At 43.1% G+C, this 24,773-nt stretch overlaps 1 protein-coding gene across 1 annotated transcript in view; it reads right to left on the bottom strand.

Annotated features, from left to right (window-relative positions):
• The window catches only part of ATAD3A (ATPase family AAA domain containing 3A), a 29,895-nt gene extending 5,122 nt beyond the window's left edge, over positions 1 to 24,773 (bottom strand). Inside the window, exons 1-15 of the mRNA XM_075721498.1 lie at positions 24,724 to 24,773; positions 24,054 to 24,130; positions 23,322 to 23,423; positions 21,701 to 21,760; positions 21,263 to 21,332; positions 19,606 to 19,771; positions 18,807 to 18,876; positions 14,738 to 14,893; positions 14,451 to 14,507; positions 13,415 to 13,540; positions 10,655 to 10,779; positions 8,430 to 8,481; positions 7,448 to 7,518; positions 3,761 to 3,928; positions 3,057 to 3,165 (exon numbers count right to left, since the gene is read on the bottom strand). Coding sequence (XP_075577613.1) covers positions 3,057 to 3,165; positions 3,761 to 3,928; positions 7,448 to 7,518; positions 8,430 to 8,481; positions 10,655 to 10,779; positions 13,415 to 13,540; positions 14,451 to 14,507; positions 14,738 to 14,893; positions 18,807 to 18,876; positions 19,606 to 19,771; positions 21,263 to 21,332; positions 21,701 to 21,760; positions 23,322 to 23,423; positions 24,054 to 24,098 — 1,377 coding nt within the window. The 5' untranslated portion in view covers positions 24,099 to 24,130; positions 24,724 to 24,773. The remainder of the gene's footprint in view (positions 1 to 3,056; positions 3,166 to 3,760; positions 3,929 to 7,447; positions 7,519 to 8,429; positions 8,482 to 10,654; positions 10,780 to 13,414; positions 13,541 to 14,450; positions 14,508 to 14,737; positions 14,894 to 18,806; positions 18,877 to 19,605; positions 19,772 to 21,262; positions 21,333 to 21,700; positions 21,761 to 23,321; positions 23,424 to 24,053; positions 24,131 to 24,723) is intronic.

Below are 24,773 nucleotides of genomic sequence, written 5' to 3'. Positions count from 1 at the left end.
GGGGGGAAAAGAGCAACTGCAAGTAGGGAACCTTAGGAAGTCCAGACATTCACCTTGACTAGAGTCACAGAAGAGGCTCCCTAAATCCTCAGGTTAAGCCCTTTTGTAGCTTTCTTATAGCTCCGCACATCCAAGGCAGACAAAATTGTAGCTTGCAAACCGATTAAACGTGCGTTCATAAAGGTGCTGCTTACATCAGATTATTTCCCACATCAGCCATCTTTGGCATACATCTTGAATCAAAAGTTCAGTCATACAGGAGTTTAAAAGACCAACAGCTCAAGAGTTAACACTCCTACCTGTAGCATATAACCACCTTATAGCTGTTGCATCCAGCTGAAGAAAGTCTGATAAGCATTTTCTTGAGCCAGTTATGCTGGTTCATACAGCCCCTACCTACCCTGATCCACCCCCTCAGATGCGCCTGGACAACAGCGTAGCTATGCAGTTAACTTGCCTTGCCAAGCTATTTTTAATTCTGATCAGCTCCCTGACCCAGTTCATAGCACAGCCATACAAAGAGGTGTACCAGCACAATGGAAAGAACAGCAGAAAGGCAGGAATATGAGGCAGGACTAACACTGCCAGAAATGCTTGTCAAACCGCAGCCTTAATCCTTCCCTGATAGGGGAGAGCATTGTATCAGCTACAAAGCTGCCTGTAACAAGCCATCTGTTAGTGCTGACCCAGGCCCCAAAATACCGATACCGTTCAAGAGATCAACTTGGGTTAAGAGTACTTAAAACACCCGCTTACAGAGAGGCTTTTAGCCACAGCTACTCAAGTGCCATACCCTTAATATTTCACACAGGCAAAAACAAAGGCAGGTGTTAAATCTTGCCACAGTCAAAAGTCAGCGGGTCAAACCTGGCATAAATGCAGCCTTCTCTAAAGCTCTAGTCAAGCTCCAGCCAGTTACAGCTCCAAATTCCTTGACTCAATGACTCAAGAGCAACCCTACGGTAGCACTTAGGATCAACAGCTCTGGCAGGCAGCTCCCAGGGCAGCGTTCAATACAGAAATCTTACCCCCGTGTGAGGATGCCCTCACAAACCTGCTAGGGGACTGTACCCACCCAGTCACCTCCTGAGGAAAGAAGTCCGTGTGTCTAGCTGCTAGCTGCAAAACGCCCGTGCTATTTTAGCACTAACCCAGGACACATCACACTTCCTTTCCTGATCAAGAAGGGAGATGAAGTCCCTTGTTGCCGAACACCAACAACTTTTGATCAAGACACAGATGGAAGTTTCTTGCAGCTTCTACATCAAAACAATTCATATCTTCTTGCCCACCCTCTCCTGCATTTTTTTTTTTTTAAAGCCCCTCTTTAACTGTTTTATGACAGCAGAGGGGAACATAACCTCCTGCTGCAATTTTACATAGAACCTTGTTAATAGTTCTGGCACTATAAGGTACATTTTAAAAAGTGGTCAGGGCAAAAACACTAAGGAATTGGTCACCCCCACCTTTCCCTTCCTTCAAGATCAATTAAAGGATAAATGATAAAAGCTGAGGCCATTCCCAGGGAGTAATGACAAGCTTGGAGATAAGGGGTGATAAAAAGCAAAGCTGATGAAAAGCAAAAGATCATTTATCACAACTTTATTACAGGAAATGCCTGGCAGCAAAGACTTTCACATACATGGGTAAGGGGTTTCTCTTCTAAATAAAGAAATTCTACAACAATTAGTGGTCTGCTTTCTCTCCCACATCACTGTCACTCAGTTTAAGACAAACACCCCAGGTCTTTACCCTGGGTTTCAAAATCAGAAGCTCACAAAAAGCATAGCTGTACTTGGAAAAAGTGAAGCCATGATTTACTGGCTCTGTGAAAGGCACAACGGCCCAAGATTCTGCTCTTCCCTTCAACCTGTCAGCTCTCCAGAACGGTGTCTGAACACGTGCTAATTGGACACCACGGCAGTCCACCTAACACCCACCAATATGCACTACCTCTCTGAATCTCAAATACTTGTCAAGCATCTTGCTAAGCTTCTTGACTGAACTGGTAGCAATACCAATCTGGTATTTTTTCAGGCAGTTAGAGAACAGAAATAAATTAAAAATAAAGCTTTATATACATTTTCAGATGACAGCACACATTTTGAAATATGTTTCAATAATACAAAATTCACAAGGTAAAATTAAGCCGCTGCGTGCTAACGTACAAAGAATAAAATAACCTCAGCTCATGACTACTGCAGCTAAATGGATTACAAAGGACAAATGCTTTCTGTACCTTAAAAGGTAGAAAAACAGTAGTAGGAAGAATGAAATGCACAAACTTTGTAAAAATATTTGTAAACTGCTAAACTAAATTAAAAAAATCCAAACAACTTTGTTTTTACAATACCTGAAAGGCAGCTGACATTAGAAAGTGACATGACATACAATTTCAAGTATGTTCCTTAAATTGGTATTACTAGGTTAGTTTATAAAAATACACAATCCAGTAAGAAACTGGCAGCTGCAACAAAACAAGGTGAAAGCCTGATTAAAAAAAGTGCTTAAGGCTGTTGAGCACGTGAACAATTGCACTCAAAGTGATTACGTTTCTTATTTCTTCTATAGGTACCACGCATGTAGAAGTACCTAGTCTTTTCAGCTCCATTTTCCAGTTAGTTCCATTCCTTCAATTACTCAAGTTACACTAAAAATGCGTTTAGAACAAAGGAGGGCAGAAGGATGTTTTAGTATCCTAATGCTGTCACACCTACGGGCAACAACATTAGGCATCTCAGCCATTCTTCCGAGCTTCTTGAGCTGGAACATGAATAATGGCCAACATGATTTGCCCAAACCCATTCCTAACTCACTTTACTTAAATTCAGTAAGGGGTTTCCCATTAGTGATTATAAAAACCATTCCTATTTATGAGATGAGGAATGATGCTGATGCTCTGACACCCTCCCCAGAGCTAGCAGCATTCTAGTACTACTGTACAGGCATAATGAGACTTCCAAAGTAAGGCAAGATCTGAGACTCCAATATCAAACACTGAAACCTTCCAGAAAGGGAAAAGTACCAAGGAGCCCAGTGATAAAAGCCCTACTTACCTGCCATGCCACAGCAAGCTGAGAGATCTCTCGGCCAGACATGCCCTCTGTCAACTTGGCAATCTCCGAGCACTTTTTCCCATAGTCAAACTGGGCCAGCTTCAAACGTCTAAAAAGCAGAAGAACAAGGATTAGTTTACATGTAGCCACATGACAGGACAGGAGGGTGAGGGAGTCAGAGGTAGGCTTTGTAAAGAGCAACACTTACAATGAAATCAAAGATCAGATCGGATCAATCTCTGTAGAAAGATCCAGCCTGAGTACAGAAGTTGTTCTCCTGGGCCCAGAAAGCCCGATTTTGTGACACAAAGAAACGTGCGTACCTGGATTAAGACCAAAAAAGTGCAAGACTGCACAGCACACAAATAAACGAGTCACTTGGTCTGATTTGTGTCTGTTAAGCCAAGCAAGGACAAGTGCTTGGACATGAGGAGTTCCAACAGTGTTCCTACTTGCATTATTGCCTCCAGTGCAGTAACTGGTCTCCTAAATTTTAAGGGCACAACAAACCATGGCATGAACTTCTAGGATGGCATCTCATCCCATAACAGGATAGCAAGAGGCATCTCTCCAACTCTCATCTGTACTACTTGTTTAAAGTGGGTTTATAGATAGCAGGACAGAATACACAGAAAAGGAGATGAAGAAAAACAATAAAAGAAAGAGAATCCTGTAGGGTGGAAAAGTTCTGCATGGATACTCACTGTTTACCCTCTGTGGCTGGCTTCAAGACATGCCTATCAAAATACATTCTCACAAGCCGCTCCCGTTCTTCTAGCTGGGGCAGATCAAAGTTCACTATTTCATCTATTCGGTCATTGATAGCCCAATCAAATTGCTCAGGCTGGTTGCTTGCTAAAACAAGCATAAACCTGGAAGTATGAAACAAGAGAGGAAAGACTAAAAACCCATAAAAATAAAAAATCAGTGAACCAGTCTGAACATTGAGAACTGCCGTGGCCAGTATCAAAGACATTTCATCACCCAAAATGTCTGAAGATTCCTTCAAAACAGTTTTGTAACAGCATCTCAAGTTGTTACACTAAAATGCAGTCACTACTAAAATACAGTGCAGTTTAAGCTATTTAGAACTGAAATGCATTTAACTCAGTACCTAGCCTTCCGATATCAGACTTTCCCAGTCTGTCCTTGCCATAGAAGCCTAATTTATCACTTTACCCACAATCTGCCTCAATTTAGGACTATCACATTTAGCAAGAGCACAACCTCCCAGAGAGCTCCCAAGTCTGAAACCTTGGAACAAGGCTGGACAACGTAGAGAGGTGTTCTCTGGCACGTACATAGCTCCAGTTTAAATCCCAGTTTGGGAAACTGACTTCAAGCTGCTAACTGCATGGCTCCCCAGAATCACGAGGGGCTGTCTCAGTCCTGCTCTGTAGGTATGAATGGCTGCCAAACCGAGAGCCAACAGCAGTACTGAGACCTGAGCCAGCTCAACAAGCTGCAGAGCACTGAATGGACTCATCCTGGCCCAAGAATAAGGGGAGTGTACCACTGCTGGCTCCGTGTATGGGAAGGTCATTCTTCGGCAGCTGGTAAAAGTTGACTTGTTTCCTTCATGCAAGTCTGACAACACATTCCTGCCACCAAGTCGAGAAAGAGAGGCATTCACAATGGGTACCATAAACCAAAGGTGGTTTGTTTTACCAAGCTTTGCTCCATGGTACAGATGTGCCAGCTTCCAGATCCTGCTCTCTCCTGCTGCATTTTGAAGCCAGAAGCCCTTTCTTTTGCTTTTTAATGATGCTTCTTCCCCATGCCAATTCTACTTTAACACTTTAATTGATGTTACCAGCTTAATAGCACGTTATAATTTGAAATGGGCTTTTAACCACAGCTATTGGAATACTGACGTTCTTGCAGTCTATTTAAATCCTAGTCTACAGGGGGCTGTGTTCTTCGCTGTCATTTCTGAAGATAACTTCGCCAACCCAAGAGCCGCACAGGCAGGAAACTCTTCCTTTTCTACCAACAAGGACTTCCCCAAACCCCTGCAGAAACACAGCTTGGATAAAGGATTGATATGCAACCTGATATTCAGGCCTTGCTCATTTCTGTTGTGAAAATGATACAAACGAGCAAGAGCAAAAGATGCAGGCACAGTCAGCCATGCAGCAAGAAGATGCTGAAAGTTCTTTGGGAAGCTTAAGCCAGCAATTCACAATACTTAGTTACGTTGGTGACAATTCACTGGTAAATTAACAGCACTCCTCAGGGTCTCCCCAAAACAGCTGGATTTACATGCACTATTAAAGTGAACTCCCATTCACAGATACAGGACTCCTTATTGCCCAAAGCAGCAATAAGGCTGTTCAGAAGTAAAAAGCAGTGCATGAATCACAAGGACATGTTCAGTCTCCTAGAATGGCTCACGGTTTAAATTAGGGTTGAATTCAACGTCTGACAAAATGACAGCCCAACTGTTTTGAGTGGAGGCATAGCACCCACCAGCACCAAACAAGCATGCCCAGAGCTCTGCTAAGGCAATTTAACATCAGGAGAAAGAACCATCCCCTTACCACTCCCTGCCAGTCACTGGCTTGCAGCACAGTTATAAATCTGCTCAAGAAGATAATTTTGCTGGATCCACAGCAATTAGACATTACAAGTCTGAAAAGGACTATTTCCTAGAAAAAGGGGGAACTATCTCAAGCTAAAACACACATGCTATTATTCTTAAAAGTTCTGCAGTTCCATCTAAATATCATCTTTGCAGGTACAGGGCAAAAGACATTTCTAGAGATCACGTAGGAGATCAAGGGTATCTACAGTTTTCACCTTGGGAAACTGTATTTCTATCTTAAGCACCATCTGCTCTGGGCCCTGCAGAACATATATATTTTGCCAAATATATATATATAAATATACTATATTTATTCTTGCAAACAGCAAGCACAACATCTTTTAATAATAATTATACTCAACTCAGCACTTACAGAGCAATTCTATATATCCTTTCAGAAGAGACTCACTATCCTCCCAAAGAGAAAACCAAGGATCTTGCAAGTTACTTACAGGCTCAGCACCTTGCTTTCTAGCAATCTACTCATTTTGGAAAGGCTCACCTTCCAAGGCACCTCACCGTGACAGAGAAGGGTACAGAGAAGCTACATACAAACAACTATCAGTTAGAGCTGCATTGGTTTTAACAAGTTCAAGAGGGACCTCAAGGACAGAAAATGCCCTGCTGTTGTCCTGAAACAATGGCCTTCTGGAATATTCATTTCTACGTCATGAGGTTACTATAACAGGTGTTTCACTACAACCTCACTAAGAGAGCAGTTCATCACTGAGAAACTCACCTTCCCACATAGAGAGACAACTTTTCTTGTTGGATCTCGTTAAATTTTGTTAAAGAAGTTTAACAACCAAGTAAAGTTCACACACACACACACAAAATTTCAAATATTATTTGAAAAAGGTCATCTCTCTCTATTTTGATAGCCAGGAAATGGCTCTTGTTAAACTAAGCACTGCTCTGCAGGAAGTTCACATTAATGTGACAAAATGAGCATGGATGGATTGGCAATGAAGTTCACACACATGCCTACACCTGTCAAGTCAGCCCTGCAATCAGCTGTGTTTAGCAAATATACCAGCAGCCATGAAGGAAACAGCTCTGGGTGCAATGCTGCACACAGACATACCGAGCAGACAGCTCTTGCAAAAGAACTGGGGTCAGATTTAAACTCATTTGCCTCAGTTTCAAACCCACCCTCGCCACACACACATGCACAGCATGGAAAAAGGCCACCAAAGCACTGGAGAGGAATAGCAGCTCAAACAAGCACAAGCTGAAGCATTTTTTAGGAGATGATGAAACATCCAGCCAGTATCAACCCTGCATTCTCTTTTGTGATATTGATATTCACGGGCCCAATACTGTCCTTGTTTAAATAACAGTAACTGATTAAGAAAGAGAATGCACTCATGAAGATAACCAAGATGTTCAAATACCACCCCTGTTTCAGGAAAGAATTTCCCTACAGTGCTGGGAGCCACACGCAGTACGGATGCCATATGAAAGGGCACTGCTCACCACTACGTACCATAGGCAGGGGAAGTGTTGTCCTGAAAGGCAGCTGAAGATCCCTTTTGCACATCTGCTAACATGGGCCAAACAAACCCCCTTTTTACAAGCACTGATCTCTACCCTGTGTACAGCCCTTCCGAGTTCTAATTTCCAGGTCCCAGGAAAAGATAAAGGAGGTGCAAGCTATGCTCAGTATATAAGCTGATAAGGGGATATTCTCTGCAGATAGCACAGATCATACTTTTCCAACTTTCATTTGCACACCACAGACTCTTTACAGACTTTCCTCAATTCAGGGAAATATCAGCTGATGTAAGGGCTGAAACTGGATACTTACTTGTTGCTGTGCTGCCCTGTTCTGTGCAGGAATGCATTTAAAGTTGCCCTGAGGTCTTCGCTGATTTTCTCCTGCAAAGATGAAATCCAAAGAGAGATATACTGCTTGGGGACCTAAGACAGGTCACAGCTTCAAGCAGAATTATTGACAAAGTGAGTTCTGTTATTGTCAAGCATTTGCATTACAGTAGAATCCAAAGCACTGTAATACCCTGCAAAAAAGGATCAATTTATATACCTAGGAAGGTTAGGAATGAAAGCTTCCAGCAGAGAGATTAAATATTTACTCACAGTCATTCAGCGATTCTCTTGATTTCAAACCCAAGGCTCTGACCTGGGTTTGGTCAGAGGTGGCTTTCCCTGCTGAACACTACTTTAACTGGGACGTCCAGTAAGATACTTAGAGGAAAATAAGCCACAGCAAAGAATTCACTTATACAAAGTAATCTTCTAGGGACAGCTCTTAAATAGACTACTGGGGTTCAAGTAGCAGGTCCAGATTCAGTGTACAATATTGTGACTTACTTTGAAAACATAAATCATTTGTACAGGGGAAGATGCTAGTGTAGCTTTGTTAATGTAGTGAAAAGCAGTTCTGTTATGAAGATCTCCCAAGAAAAATATGTTAGGACAAAACCCGAACCCTGCAGGGTACCAGCTCTGCAGCACAAACAATCTTCTCCTGTTTTCAAGATATGCCTCTTTCTTTCCTACTGCCCAATCATCTGCAAAACCTCCCCCAAAAAATGGTGTCACCCACATTTTGCAGGGAGGAATTCTCAAGTCAGTCTTGAGATGCTCATTCCATTCAGCTGCAAGACACTAATTTCTTGCCTCTGCCTCACTTAATTAAGTGAGTAGTAAGGCACCTGCCAGTTTTAATCTTTTGCCTGTTGAAGCTAGCTAATCAGGTTAAACAAGGCAGCTGTTGGCTGACTAACTCTGCAGCATACACAGATAACAGACATAGAGAAAGTACTTACTATTGCCCTCTTCCGCAGGAACGCATCCGCTTCATCCACAAATAGCAAGAGGCTGTAAAAGCAAAGCACTACACAGTAATAGGAGACAGGTAAGTGAGGCTCAAATGGCTCAAGGATTCTCCTGTCCCACTACCAGGCCCCCATAACTATGACCAGCTGTAAGCCCGAAGATGACACACACAAATTCATTTCTTAGGGTAACATTTCTCAGCTAAGCTACAGCAACATTTCCATTGCATACACTTGGCCCATCCCAACAGTTAAGAAAGAGGCATTAGCTTAAGACACCTTAGGCCATAAATCTGACTCCAGGCCTCTGGAGTTTTGTTTCCTGCTGTTCAGAAGCAGACTGAAAAGCAGCAATTTGAGGGCACATGACCTTAACCTCCTCCAGATTTTTTAAATAGAGATGGGAGTTTTAATGGGCATGGTTTGGCAATGAGCTTGTATCTAGCCGTGCTGGTATGTTACTGCCAAGCTGGAGTGATCTTTGAAATTTAGACCTGGCTCCCCAAGTATTTGTGAGAGTGCTTATTTTAGCATTCCCTCCTATTTAGAGAAACGTGCGCAAGGGTACAAGCCAGGTACACAACCATACAAGAAATCTTGGTGACAATGGCATCTTCCTCCTTTTTCTTCCTTATACCATGCTGAAACCCTGAAACCAGAGTCCTCCCCTGCAACTTGCTTTGTTTTTTTGTTGGGTTTTCCTTTCCAAACCACACTAGCCACAGTATAATGGTTTTACCACCTGTGGAGAAGTGAATTAATAAAGTCAATGAATAATTCACAAAAATAAATTCACTTATAACCCAGGGATAGTGCTCTTCCCAAGAGACAAAGCTTATAAAGATGTTTATCAATAGCAGAACCAAGCTGCTCATAAAGCTGTCACAGCTTGTATTACCTTCTTGCCTAGCTTCAAAACCAGCTTTCTTTCAAGGGATTTGAAGGGCCTGCTAACATCTTTTACTCAACTCCAGTTTTTCTGAAAATATTCTCAGCTACAGTCTCCGCAGAGAAGTGTCTTCCGTTACAACAGCTTTCAGCTAATGAAGACAACACAGTACTAACAGCTAACATTGTTGGATATCCAGAATAAAACCTGCTGTGGTGGGTTGGCCCTGGCTGGATGCCAGGTACCCACCAAAGCTGCTCTATCACTCGCCCTCCTCAGCTGGACAGGGGAGAGAAAATGTAACGAAAAGCTTCTATAGTTCCTCAGGGTAGGAGAAGCTTAAAGAGTTTAAATCCTTAGGACATTCACTCTGCAAGTTTTGGGTTTTTTTTAAAGGGGAAATAGAAACATTTAGATGATGAATGCAGCAAGGATTAAAACAGACACTGCAAGATAACATCCATCTAAAGCAATCAGAGAACACACAAATCACCAGTTAGCCACATTTACGGAAGACCTGCAACCAAAACAGCACCAAAAACCCCCAAACTGACACCCACTGCAAGTTCCCTATTAAATTTTAATATCCTGGCTGGACAAGCAACTTCTTAGCTACCTCTGGACTGCAAAAATCCATTTACACTAGTATGAACAAATTAACTACATACTCTTACAAAAGCAGGGAGTCAAGATTTAGCCTCAACATGACTGCTTTTCTGCAGATAAAAGTTTGCTTTTAAAGGTGATTGAAAAAGCACAGTAGCTTGTGACTTTTACACCTATCTAACATCAGCGCCTTTAGCATCTGTCTCCCCCTTATCCTCTTTTATTTCTTACTTCTGCTGAGACTCAAACGTAAACAAGAAGCTGGATTCAAACACTGTAAGAGACTAAGATCTGAGCAATTGCAACAGGGAACATAATATCCAGATAGCATAAACACCTGGTTACACCTCCATTTGTGCTAAGCCTTCTAACTACTGTCAGAAAACTAATCACTCTGAAAGACTTCAAGTGGGCAGTATCTCTCCACCTGCTGGTGAGATCAGCAGAGAGCCAAGCTATGACTGATCTGGAAAATCTGAAGTAAACAAGAAGGGTTTGAGGGAGCAGAAGAACAAAAGCTTTCAGCCTTTTAAATATTACCAAGCAGCAAGAATTCACCCATTCTAGGAAAACTTTAGATGTTATGCCTGGTCAGTGTTACCTCATCTGTGCAAGAGTATCGTTCAATAACAAACAGATGTTGGGGGTCTGAACTACATCATTGCAGTGAGTTTCTTTGAGCAAGAAACCAAATTCAGGATTCGGAGGAACCTCTACTTACCCTCTCCTACTGGTGTTTGCCCAGTCGAAGAGTTTATGCATGGCAGTAACTCCTTCCCGCCCCATGGGGGCAACATCGCCACCGGTCATGATGGCATAATCCATGCCCGAGTGCACAGCTAATTTCTGCAAGGAAACAAAAACAGCGAGTTAAGCACTCTCTTCCACCGCAAGTCCACAGAAGGTGAGGAGGGAAATAAAAGTAGTTTAGTCCTATCAGCATGCTTATTTGCAGAGGGTAAGTATGCTCTTAGAGAAGAGAATACTACTTTAGTCACTCGGGCAAGCTTTTAGCATTGCTCTGAATAGGATTGAAAGATGGAAGATTGGTCTTATAGCAATGCACGCAATTTTAATGCTAGAAGGCACTGCTGAGAGTGCTTAGACCTTCATCTTCAACTTATGTATTGTTTATTTCTTCCACTGCTTTCTTCATAGTCTAGTTTATAACTTCCTCTGTGCAGCAGAGCAGGATTCGATTCTCTACTAGATGCTTAACTAATACAACTCAAATACAATTTTATCTGTTCAAAAAATGTTAAGGTCTGGAATTAAATGGTCAGTGAACCCAATGAGTATTCAGACAAAACAACAGAATTTTCCCTTTGTGTTTTAAAGCCTGCCACAACTTGTTGGTCTGGTGGCTACGAAGCGAAGGGTTTTGCTGAAGCTCCTGGGGCATACTTGAAATATCTCCCTTAAGCCTGCAGGTAAAAAAAAAAAATCCTCTGATTTTTTACTAGAACAGAAAATGCAAGTCTATCCATAAAGAAAGTTTGACAGGATGTAGCCAGCTTTAACCAAGCACATCAAAAGAGCCTATGGCTTGCACTGACCAAAGTTTGCTTAAGGCTGTCATGTCACTGCAGGGCAGAACTATAGCCTTGGCAAAGCCTCCGTCTACTTCAGTCCAAACAGGCCTACCAAGAGCTATGTAACACTGTAATTAAGCTCCTGGCTTAAGCCTGCTCTCCATCTCACTGCAACATCTCAGGGGTGAATTAGCCCACAAATGCCTGTATCTGCAAGAACAGACTTTGCTAGGATTTGAAGCCAGTAAATGGGAAGATCGATTGCTCGCTCTCCTCCATTTCAGAAAGCAGTTCACAAAGCAGCCACCAATGGAGCCCTGCCACGATGCCAGACAGCAGGCTGAGTTAACGTACCGTTAGCTGACCCAGACCTGGCTATCCAGTTCTGCTGAGTAAAGTCATCTGAAGGTTAAAATGAACAAGTGAACCCGTTGTGTTCAAAAAACGGGTAGATGCGGCACTTTGGGACATGGTTTAGTGGGCATGGTGGTGGTGGGTTGATGATTGGACTGATGATCTTAGAGATCCTTTCCAACCTTAACGATTCCTAGTTTTTACTTTCATTAAAAAATAATCCAGCCACCAAGCCAGGAAACATGAAATTACTCCTCTACCCTTAATTGTTTTAGTGGTGGAGTTGGTAGTGTAGGTTAATGGTTGGACTGGATGATCTTAAAGGTCTTTTCCAACCTAAACGATTCTATGATTCTAAGTAGATCAGCAACACCTCCAGCAAAACAGGCTTAGCTGAACCAATTACCCGCTGTGCAGCAGGAGGCTGGAAAAAAAATCTTTGCTCTGCCCATTAAAACCACCCAGTTCCTGCTACTAATATTGAGTGGTTTGTATCAGTCCAAAGCTGGAAGCTTTGGCAGTTGCATCCAAGTGTGTTTATATCTGCCTCAAGAATTGTGTCCTACAGCATTACTACTTACCACCACAGACCCATGTATGTCTTTGTGCTGCAGGAGTCAGATGGCCACCACGCTATGACACATTGCCTTTTTGGAACAGCAATAATAGCAATCTGTATCGTCACTGATGTTAACCGAAGTGCAAAAGGCACAGCTCAGAAAACGGTCAGCTTCCCAGCGTAGTATTCTCTTCTCTCTAGAGCATGCAGGTCTGGTGTGCTCAGCCCTTTCCTCACCCTTACATCCATCTTCCTTCTGATGTGCTCCAATCTTTTACAGCTACTGCCACATCAAGTGTTAAGAAGTAACTTCTGGAGTGTTTAATAAACTCCTTCCTCCACTGCCAACCACTTCTCTCAGCTCTTAGACTTCTCCCTTTTTCTCCTTATGCTGCTGTTGCCATTTCCTAGACCTGTCCCTCTCTAATGGCTTTAGAAATCCAAACTATGTGCCATACTGTGAGAGCAGGCAGCAAAAAACTATTGGGATAGGAGTTTAATGTATTGATAGAGGAAAAAAATTCAACTTGCATCAGCACATCGAGTCTTCCACTGTTAAACAAGTATATGAAACCTCAGATCTAGCGGACAAGCAGTGAAGTAAAAAATCAAACCTGACCCAAATCCATGCAAAACCCATCCTGGCAGCGCATATGCACAGTGAAGCCATACCTATCTCTTCTCTGGGATTAGTAGGCGACAGCAGGAAAGACCCTATTTAGACAAGCGCATAAAATTAACAGGAGTGGAAATGAGATACCAGGCTGGTGTTGCGATTTCACAAGTCAGAGTTGCCAAGTGCCTTTTCCAGATGGAAGGGCTCTTCTGCCTATGCTTAGCACTAGCATCCAAGTGACTGTACTAATATAGAGTTGAAGCAGGCTGGATGCCCTTTCCTCCCTTCCCAGAGACACAAGAAGACAATGTTTATGCAATACTACAGCAACAGATTTCAGACTAGGGAGGGTGCTTAGACCCTGAAGTTTTCAGAGCACCCTGCAACATGCAGGCTGTCAGAATCTTGGCAGGGTTTTACCTTGGCAAAGAGCGTCTTTCCAGTGCCAGGGGGACCGTACATGAGAATGTTCCTATATAGGCTTTTGTTCTTTTTTGTATTTCTTGTTGCTATGGCGATGTCTCTCACACGTGCCTCTAACTCCGGCTGCAAGAAAAGGGTTAAACTTAAGGAACAGAAAGTACCAAGAGACCTGCATCTATCAGCTCACAGATCAGTACCAGCAAGAAGTAGGCAGCACTTCTACAGTCTCAAATTTTTAAGCCTTAACTTCAGCTGCTTATTACTTCAGACCAGGGTCATTTTCCCCTTCTATGTCAGGATTTACTCAATTTAAAGCTCTGTCCACTTGGCTACACTTCTTTTATAAGAAAAAGCAGCAGTGGAGGAAGCAGTGCAGTAACTACCATAAGAACTGCTAACACCCAAATACTCACTTCCTATTGGATGCCCTGGGAGGGATATGTCAAAACATAAGCAAGTCTTTGCAGTACTAATTCTTTCATGTAAGTCACAAACATTCATGTTCATACTTATTACTGCATTTGTAGAGATACTGGGAGAAAGCTATTCCTGCAGGAGCATTTTCTCTCAGCAGCTTGAAGCAGCACTTAAATTTGCCTGATATCCAGGAATCAAATTCAGAAGCAAATATACAGAAGCAGCCCTAATAGCAAGTTAAGACCCATTTGCAAGATGGGCAAATGCATACACTTCTTTGGCTTTTTGGCCTACAAGCAGACATAGGTTCAGTAATCCTTAACAGATTAGATGAGACAAGCGGAACTCTGTATGTTAACAAGCTGACTACAGAGAAAAACTGCAGCAGGGCAAGGGCTGAACTAAGACTTCCAACTGCTTTGCACAGAGGAAAAAAAGGTTAACAGAGTGCTTAACGCATGTCGCACTGAACACAGGAAGTTATTTACGGTCTCAGTGCCTCAAGGGTGCTATGTCTCCAGAATTACTGGAATTACAGCTTTTGAAGTGAGTGTAAGGAAACAGCTGTTCTTATTTAGATCCTTCACAGACCAAGACAGCAAAACAGAGTACTCACACTGAGAACAACTCCTTCAAGAGCATCCTCAGCCTTGCTGGTCAGGCGCTTACCAACCTAGAGAGGGCAAATTCGATTACTGACACGTAGAAATCAGCCACAGTTTTGACAACTCACCTGGACAAAAAGGTCGTAAGAAACAACAATGAACTGAGCCCACCGTGCTCTCTCTAACAGTATGTTTATTCAGAGACCTGTCAACAGCTCCCTGCCTGACACAAAGAGCTGCAAAAGGAGTTTTGCATCCTCATGGCAGAGTGCAACACAAAAACAAAGCTGAACTTTACCTCGATGGGATGCTTCAGTGCCTCCAGCACAGTAATGCGTGACGTTTCTCTGACCAGAGAAGGTTTGCCCAAACGTGCTTCTATGTATCGCCCTGCTACTGCCGTGGCATTCTTGGCAGAGTAAACACCCACTGCCAGCAGGGTTAGGCCTGCCACCTGCAAGGAAAAGGGGGAAGGATTAGGAAAAACACTTGGCAAGGCAACGCTATTGTGTATAGCATGCCCTGTGGCGGGGAATTAAGATTCAGGACAAATGCTGACCAACAGGGGTTTATTTTTGGTAAGATGTTTTATCCCTGTTCAGACAGCCAAAGCGTCACATTCCCTATTCACAGGGCATTTAGTGCTCTTGCATCTTGCAATGTGAAAGGCAGAGGATGCACAAGTAACGCGCATAGTCATGTATCCAGAAGCATGCACTCCCTGCTCAAAACGTGCGTGGCTTTTCAGATTTTAAAATAAGTAGAGCATGTATTAAGACAAATAGCCATCAGGCTTTGCTACAAACCAGAGGTATAAGCCTCCTATGAGAAAACAGTGTTTCCCATAATGCTGAAGCTTTAGCTTCCAGTGTTACGAACAAAAGCACATTACGAAACTGGTGTGGCTTGGGTTGGGTTTTTTTTTTTTTTTCTCGGATGTTCTGTGCAGGCAGTTAAGAATAAGCCCACATCAACCAGGTGCTGTCTCTGCCAGACTACCCGCCACCATGTATGCCAAATTAAAGATGCCAAGACAAACATCTGAACTGTGGCTGCTACCAAGGCAGTACGCAGTAGGGAACAAAAAGGACTAGCCAGGGTACACCTGCTGAAGGTGAACAGTCATGCCAGACCCAACACAACACAAAAACATGTACTCGAGAGGAGCTTCAAAACCACCATGGGAATTACCATCACTGCATTAGAGACTGTTCTTTCAGAAACCCCAGAACATGAGACATTCCCATCAATTTGCCAGTGAAGCAGAAAGACTGCAGACTTCTCTATGGTTTACAGTTGCTGCTCAGTTCAGCACTACGCTGGCTCATATTAAACAAAGAGCCCCGCAGCTTTTTCCACCATAGCTAGCTGTCAGAATAGACAAGGAGTGTGCTGACAATGCTAAAGACACTCCAGGAGGTTGCTAAAAATAACAGGACAGGATTTGAAAGCAAGACTTTACAGAAATATTTGGCATGGATAGGATTGTTTCCTTAATTCTCAGAGACTGACACCACTGGTAACTTTTATAAAACTTTACTTCAGGTGCACAAACATAACCCTCCATTTCCATCTGTTTGTGCATATGCAAGCGAGTCAGTTGATTTACCTATAAGTCCTTTTCACCTGAAAATACAAGGGAACAAGGGCCATGACTTTTAAACTGAGAGATGTTTGGGAAGAGGCTAACTCTACCCCACAGTTCTGAGTGTAAGTAATCAGCTGTGTTCAGCTTACAGCTCGATGCCAATAACTGATATCAGAGCAAGCCCAGACAGACAAAAGAGAAGCCGCAGCAATTGCTTTTAAAGTGAGCAGACTTCTACTACAAGTAGAGAACAAGGTCAAAAGCCTCAAGGACAACAAGGATGGCATTGTTCAATAAACCATGAGACACCATCTGTTCCGTTTCACTCTGCTTACACGTGTGACATCACCTTTGCTTTGGATGGAAACATGAACGGCTCAGAACTGCAAGTTCCAAGATGCAAAGAACAAGAGAACCTCCACACTTGATTCATCTCAGTTTACAGGGACTTCAGAACACAAAAGAGACTCCACTTTTTTAGCAGCCTCCCTCTAAAGACAAGGTACCACAAATGATCTCATGCACTCTTAACCATCTGCTTTAGCAACATCCAGTACTAAAAGTCACAGGTTGATACATCAGATCCACCCAGGCAGAGGTAAGTATTTCAGACTTTTGGACTTCACCGACGTTCATGTTACAAGATACAGAGAAATACAGCTTTCAGACTGACAGCTATGTATCAAACCAGGAAAGTTAGGCGACTCTTACATTCACAGAACCACCCAATTACTATGCTAACTCCACAAATCAGTCTGATTACAGTGCCTATCTGTTTATCATGAAGTATCTAGAAAAGATATCTCTTGCCTGATAAGCAAAGTGAATTCCACTGAAAAAAAACCCCCAAAAAAACCAAAACTTTGAGCAGAACCTTTGGGGTTCTGCTTGGATGGGAAAAGGTAGGAAAAGAACAGCCCTTAACAGTAGGCAGGCAGAGCTGAAAATCCAGGGCTAATTTAGAGGAAACCTAACATAACTGGCTAATTCTTACCTTACAGTCATTTTTTCAAAGCAACAGAAAATAGGAGTTCCAGCTGTGTTATCCCCTTTCCAAAAATATACTTACTTTTTTTTTTTTTTAAAGCTAAATGTCCCAAATTCACAAGACAAGAGCTTGTCAGAAGCAAAAATGACCATAATGCAGGAAACTGGTATCTGGGTCAAGAGAATATGCAGCTAAAAACACCAAGCACTAATCTGCAAAAGGCTCTGAATACTGCAGGCATTCCAGGTACAGCCTACAGATTACAAAAGGATCCACTAAAAGCATGTCCTTTTCTCCCCAGTGCATTCAGGAAAAGCATCTTTTGTATCAGCCTGTGTGTATAAAACTGGAGAGTGGAGCAGATGGTGGCAAATGACTTAAAGCAAAATGTCCACTTTAACAAGCCGTGCTACTAGAAATGTATTTTCACTGTAAAGTTTCGTTGTAAGTCGTACACTGAGAAACAACTTTATGTCCATAAGAAGCCACTGCCATGCTCTTTTGTCCTGTGGAAAGATGTTGGTCCAGCTTTTAATCAACTTATTTAGCACACATAGCAGTTCTCTAAGTGCTCTCTATGCTACATCAAAATGAGATATAAAGTTGAGATAAGCAGCAAAGCAAGTTTTAGATCATGTCCTGCAAGATTTTGAAGTTCCAGAGACTAGGAGTGCTCCTTTAATGGTGCCCTCAGACTCCCCGATCACAGGGAGCTGACAGTCTGCTACCCACCTGGGATGAGAGTAGGATGCAACTTCTTGGCAGGTAACTTGGTGGGAAGAAATTGCAGCTTACAGACAGAATGCATGCAAAGGGGGAATACTGAAGAACTTGTCTCTGTGGCCTTCAAATCATGTACCTCAATATTATAATTTAAAAACAAAACAAACTTTCATGATGCATCTCTTACTATTTGCTGGGGGTGTTCTCAGGAATTGTTTTACTGTAAGGGGCACGCAACCAAAAAAATTTTTGAGACCACCAATTTAGAGTGAACAAACCCCCCTTGTGTCCACCAGATCAACTATTACACATCTCCAATATACCTTCCCTAACATTCCTAAAAAGACATTTCCAGTTCATAGTTTAACTGCAAACCACACAAAAGACATCAGGGGTGGGGGGATTAGATCCCCGTTCCCAAAAACCACCACTGGCAAAGAAGTCCTGTAACAGCAGCATTAAACATTTCATAATGCTTTGTTCACCTATAAACATTTATAGATGTTCACGCATCATGAATGTACAATGAACATCAATCATTAAAAAGCTGAATGAAAGCTTGTCAGCTCAGCCTAGTCAAACATGAAAATTACATTCAAGATCTCAAAGTAAAAAAATCTGCAGTTATCTCTAATTGGCTATTAGTAAAACCCCTACTCCCCTGCATACATAAGAGACAGCAAATTCTAGAACAATCTGTGAAAAAGACTCATCTACTTTTTCACAGAACCTGCATCTGTTACTTGTAATAGCTGGCAAACTTTCAGGAAACTTGTTTGTAAAGGTGATGGTGCCTCCAAAGACAAGTTAATGATATGCTGTTGATCAATCAAAGCCAGAACTTTTGTGACCAATGAGAAACAAATTATCTATATGGAGAAGACTAGAATTAATTTAAAAAAAAAAAAAATCAGTATCTCCTTAGATGAGGACTGCAGAGAGCACTAAGTGAGCAGCAAATTCCCGCCATGGTTTACAGTTTATAAACGTATCAGAACAAGGAGTTAGTTTAACACACATTTACAGACAGACTTCTCTGGAAATTATCGATAACTGTTACAAACTTACCGTGGCCGTAACTTTATCCCAGTCTGTTACAAAAGCACGGAATCCTTCCCCAAAGAGCATCCCAGCTGTCCTTTGGTAAGCAAACAGCAAGGCAAGCAGGAGAAGAGAAAGGGATTTCAAAGACTGAATTGAAACAAGTTACAAGACAATTTCATACTCTATAATGATCTTCTTCAGAACCAGTCAAAGCTAACTGAGGGCTCACGTGGGAACTGGAACATGAACAAGCATGGCAAATACATTTATAATCATCTGGTATCTACACCTGATCTGGGATTAAATCCAGAAAAGCACTTGCATTAAGATGATATCAATTTCTTTAATACATTATTGGTGCTGAACTGTAATAAAAGGTATTTAATTCTAACACTTTTTTTATTCAAAATCTCAAAGGACCTAAAATTAACAAACTACAAATCTAAATGCCCGCCCCTTTGGCGACAGACTGCTTTATACCTTTATGCATATGTTCAGAAACTGAAAGAACTCAGAGTTTTCAGAGTAATTGAGTCTCAATCTTAGTGAATAAGGCTTGAAGTAATCTGTTAGAAAAACTGTATAAAATTCACAACTCTCTAAATAGTCTCTTTGGTTCACATGCAGATGACAATGTGGCGAGACAAGTGAAAGAGAGGGTGCTCTTTAATATAATTTCTATTGTTCAGAGTACAAGAGTGTACAGTCTAACTCTTGATATTCCCCAGAGGCTAGAGGAATAAACAGCAAGGTTTCCTACATGATGGGAGAAATCTGCAAAAGCAACAAGGTGCCCCATGCCCGTCTCCTGGCTTGCACGTACTTGAGGGACTCCAACACTGTTTGGCGATGTTCAGCAGCTTTTAAGCGGATCTGCTCCCGAATGATGTCTGCGTTCTCCCGCTCAGCCTTGGCACGGGCTCTTGCTTCTGCCTCAACACGCAGCATTTCGTTCTTATGCCGCAGCTCCATCTCTCGCTCTACAGTAGCTTTAAAAAAAAAAAAAAAAAAAAGGAGAGAAGACAACAGTCTTTTGGGCTGGCTTAATCCCAGGTAGCTGGCAGGTGAAAGAGATGCATTGCTTCAGCCTGGCTTCACAACAGCTGTGTGTGGTCCCACAGTAGCTGACTTCAAGATCTTCACTCCCTCCCACCCTCCCCCAAAAGGCAGCCAACCAGTACAATATTACAGAAGACAGATGAAGAATTTTCCCTCTGTGCTCAGATGGATCACACACCAAATAGGTGGCCTTCTTCAGATGGCACACTGCAAGACAATAATCATGCTTCAGAGATGAGCTAGACAATAAGAGATAAAGCAACAGAGAGGGAAAACCCACAGCGCTAAGCACTGCTGCTGTTCATCAACACCATTTCAGAGAGGCAGGGTGACATGCTACAGACAATGAAGCACAACCCTGGGCAAGTAACTACACACAGTGTAACATACACTGCTCCTAAGGAAGAGAAGCAAAACAGAGTTGCCTGTAAGATGTTGTCCCAAACAGGAGTTTGGAAGCTCTGTTACTTCAGACATACAGAATCGTGACAGACACATTAAGATTGATGTGAACGGAGAATGAATGAGAAATCTAAGAACAACCCAGGAGATGAGATGAGGACTCCATGGCCAGCACCCTCTGTCTTCAGCATCTCTGCAAGAAGTCCTGACTGGACCACTCAGCTACTCCATACCTGATACCCATCCCGATGGGTATGAATGCTGGACAGGCTACCTTGACATTCACATCTTGGTGCCTATGAGCAGGTGGATACTACAAGAGTAAAATCACCCTCTCCTACAGGGTTTCACCACTGAGCTTTGTTATATGGTTGCTACAACGCTTCCCTCAAAGATACCGACAAACGCTGAGAGTACGCTAGACGGCAGCAAGGAGCGGACAACATAGCAGTCCATGTCTGAGCAAACCAGCCTTCTGATCCCATCTGGTCATACACAAATTGCCTTATATTTCTAACACTTGTGCCCTCGTGGAGTCCCACTGGAGTTCTGCAAACCCAGTGATTCTGGCAATTCCATAACAACAAAAAGAAACAAAGCAAGTTTCAGACTAAAACTTCATTACTCAGCTTTTATTTTCTACAGGAAACAGCGAACGGAGACTAGGTGATACAGATTCAACCGTTCCTCCCAGGAGCTATTTTATTTCTCTTCCCTCCTCAAAAATGGTTCCATCTGAGATTGTCCCAGTATAAAATCAGAATTGCAGCTGCATATCAGGAGACGCTGACAGTTCCTTGGGAAATCCAAGTACCACAGGGCAGACGTTTAGGAGTGCAGCCACTTCTAAAACTAATCTTGGAAGCAATTGGTAGTTCTAGTACTACTGGGATTTACCCGTTATTTGCCAATACGACTAACGGAGCACCAACCAATATATACAAGGAGTCAAAGATCAGCACAGAGAATTCATCTGCTCACCCACTCTGTCACTAGCTAAAGAAAAATGACTAGCTTACCACGCCTCATGGCTTCCTGCTTCTGTACAGATTCTTCTTGCTTCCTCAGATTGTCTTCGTTAGCAAGTTGCTACAGGCAGAGATGACAGCAGAAGACACATTAAAGTTGTAAAAACTTGGTCAAGTAGGCATTTGTGTAAGCTTAAGTACTATAACTGTTTTCAAGAAGCTAGCGCTCAGGTTGAAGTGCATTCTTCCTCTCCCCATCTCCCAGATCCATGCTCTTAATCCCATGCTCCTAGCCACTTTGTCCTAATTCCTGACCTTTGATTTGCCTGGCCAGCACTGTTGATGCCAAGCAAATAGTACAGATGAAAGCAACTGTGTCTAGCATCAGTCATCTGGCCAGCATGATAGGGCACAGTTCCAGATCACCGCTTTGACTTAAGAAAGCCACTGTATGGTTCCCAGCTGGGTTAGAGAAGGAAGCTATCATACCTGCTGTCGCATCTGTTCGTCATAGCGCTGCCTTGCCAATTTGTCCTGGTACTGGGCTCGCTTGAAAAAAAAAAGCAACAACCTCAAAAAGGAGCATTCAGAATATAGAGATTAGGCATTTAGGAGAGAACCTAGTCTTGAGGGCAATGAGGTTTGGAACATGCAGGGGGGAATAAAAGAAAACAAAAACCCCACATGTAAAACAAAAAATAATCCAGGATTTGAATGTGAACAGGGCAAAGTTTGGGGCAAAACATCCTCAGCCAGCACCAGAAACTCCTCTATGCTGAGAAATCAATATAGTTTGACTTCATTTTAAGGTATCACAGATACAAAACCAAAGAATAAGTGTTTGTGGCCCAGAAAAGGAGACTTACTTTACTGGGAAAAATATGCTTTTCATGTTCTAAAACACATTACTTGGACTGGCGATTGCAAGCAATAGAACTGTCAAGATATGCTGCCTGTCAGAGGAGCTCTGGTTTTGATTGATTTTCTTGTTCCTCATTAATTTCTCTCATCAATTTTCCACTGCAACTGGCAAATAAACCCGTGTCATCTACATTCAGCTGAAAGCGGTCTGAAGGCCCATATCCATCAGCAAGGAGGACTTGGGACAAGGGATGATCTTCCTCTCTATTCCAAATACACAGACAGCAGAACAGTTTGCAAGTTATCTCCTCAACAACTGTAAAGCATGGCACTTCAGAAGTAAATCATGATCACCTTTGCTTTGAGTTCAAATGATGCCCTGCGAACTGCAGGAGTTCAAGAGCTAACTCGTGAACAGAGCAGATGATGGCGAAGCCTGCCTCCTGAGCCAGCCCCGTTCAAAGTCCAAACTCTGACAGGATAAAAAGCAACATGTGCCAAATAAGCAGTTTTAGCTATCTTCCCGAGCTAGATAATCAATGAGAACTAATCAGTCCCCTCATTTCCTGTGGTCTCAAAGTAAAAAGTCACCATATGTGAGCTATTAGCATAAAAAGCTAGCTTACATTTTCCTGATTTCAGTATTACTGCCACTTCAGTAAGTCATACTAAAACATATCAGGAAGAAACACATTGCTCACAACACAGCCTCTGGCAACTCTCAGATTTGCATCACTTCTCCTCTTAAGGTAATTTTTCCTGTCTAGAAGATGAAACTTGGAAGAAACAGGGTTGCAGGCTACTTAAGACTGAAATCCAAGTAACTTAAGAGACATTTCGTTGTCCAGGCTAACACATATACTTGATAAGCCAGTAGTCTTCAACCTGTTAACACCATCAGCTGTTAGACACAAACAAGTGTATCTCAGCATGTTCAACAGCACTTCCCTGAAAGTTCCTTTAGCAACATTTCAAACAGCACACAGTAAGAGTAACTGCTACTACTGTTCCTTTGGACATTCAAGAATAAGTTCAAGAACAAAGCTGCATATAATTACAAATCAAGTTCAACATTACAAAGCCAGGGTAGAAGACGGGCTCGGTCTGTGAATCGCCTCACGTCTATAGCTGCTCGCGATCCCCTCCCCCCCCACCCCCCAAAAGGGGTAATTAATGCATTGTTGTCTTTTCTATAAAGGGGGACACAAACAGGGTCTCCCATCACATGGCCTCCCCCTCATTCCCTTACTGCTTGATGCTGTTTTGTTTCTTCACTGAGGGTTTTTCGTCTCTCTTCTGCTTGTACCCGTATCTGCTCATTCTTCAGTTGTTCTATGGCAGCTTCATACTCCTATTAAAATAAAGAGATAATAATAATCACAAGTGAGCTCAACACATCATCCTATAGAGAAATGCTAGCGACAATTACATTCCAAAAAATCCATCTGTAATCAGAGTGGTACCCTGCAAAGCTGACCAACGACCCAAGAAAGCTAAAATATAATTGTAAGAAGTCACATAATTAGCCGTTCCAGGATTAATTACAATTTATTTAAAAAAAAAAAAAACAAACCCAAACAAACCCACTCAAACAACGCCCAAATTCCTTTATAAAAGAAAAAGGAAGCCTGTCCTCCACCCAACTACTTTACAGTTCCCTGCAGAAACCCCCTTGTCATTCCCTAAAAGTGGTGGTGATCTTCTAGGAGCTACAAAACCACTCAGGATATGCAAGTTGTAAACAAAACCATAAAATACGTCTGAAAATAGGCCAAACCAGCTTGCACTTCTCCTTCCAGAATTGCTTTTTTTTTTTTTTAAGGCAATAACTATTATTTGCTGAAGCTGAACAGCAAGAAGAAAAATTTCACGCCCTCTGCAGATTGCTAGAAAATGAGACTTTGACTTATGCCCCCCGCCCCAAACCTGGAAGCTACCTGCAGCAGGCTGGCTATACAACAAACGATGGGTTCCAACATACCTTAAGTTTTGCTTGCTGTTCCAGCTGCAGGGTCTGCTCTTGCATCTGGGCAAGGCTAAGAGCATCTTTCGCGTGGCCTGAAATCGACAGCGGGAAGAGGTTACAGCACAAAGCCGGTACAAGGTCTTTTGCCTTTTCTCTCCTTACAAGGACAGTACAAGGGTCTTTTATCAAGTAAGAAAACACTCAGTCCATTCAATGCAACCTGGGCTAGCCGAGACTGTCTAGCCCACAGCTCTGAGGATGCACGTTCAACCCTCCCTGCCGACAGAGCCGAAAATCTTCTCGGCACGCCCGTGACCCGAAGTCAACAGGTTTACCCCGCTGAAAGGTGCTCCAGCGCCTTCCTCTCCCCTCACGGGCCCCGGAGGAGGCGCTCAGAGGGAGCCGGCGACCCGGAGGGCCGACCGCGGGGCCCTGCAGACCGCCGGGCCCCTGGCAAGGGGCAGCGGCGCCGGGCGAGCGCTGCAAGAGCCCGAGGCTGCCCCGGCCCTACCCGGGCCGGCGGGCGCACACGCTCCCAGAGGGCGGGACCTGACAGGAGGCGAGGTACCGGCTAACGGCCGCCGACCCCGCCGCCAGACCGCGGGCAGCGCGACCGGCGGGGCGACCCCGACCCCGGCCCCGACCCCGGCCCAGGCCTAGGCCCCCACCCCGGCCCCTCACGCACGTGACGCGTCCAGCTCCCGCGCCGCCTTGGCCGCCCGCTCCAGGCCCGTG

Source organism: Pelecanus crispus, chromosome 15, assembly GCF_030463565.1.
Source record: "Pelecanus crispus isolate bPelCri1 chromosome 15, bPelCri1.pri, whole genome shotgun sequence".
NCBI lineage: Eukaryota > Metazoa > Chordata > Aves > Pelecaniformes > Pelecanidae > Pelecanus > Pelecanus crispus.
The sequence above is the reverse complement of the archived record's forward strand: the minus strand, read 5'-3'. Positions and strand labels throughout refer to the sequence as shown.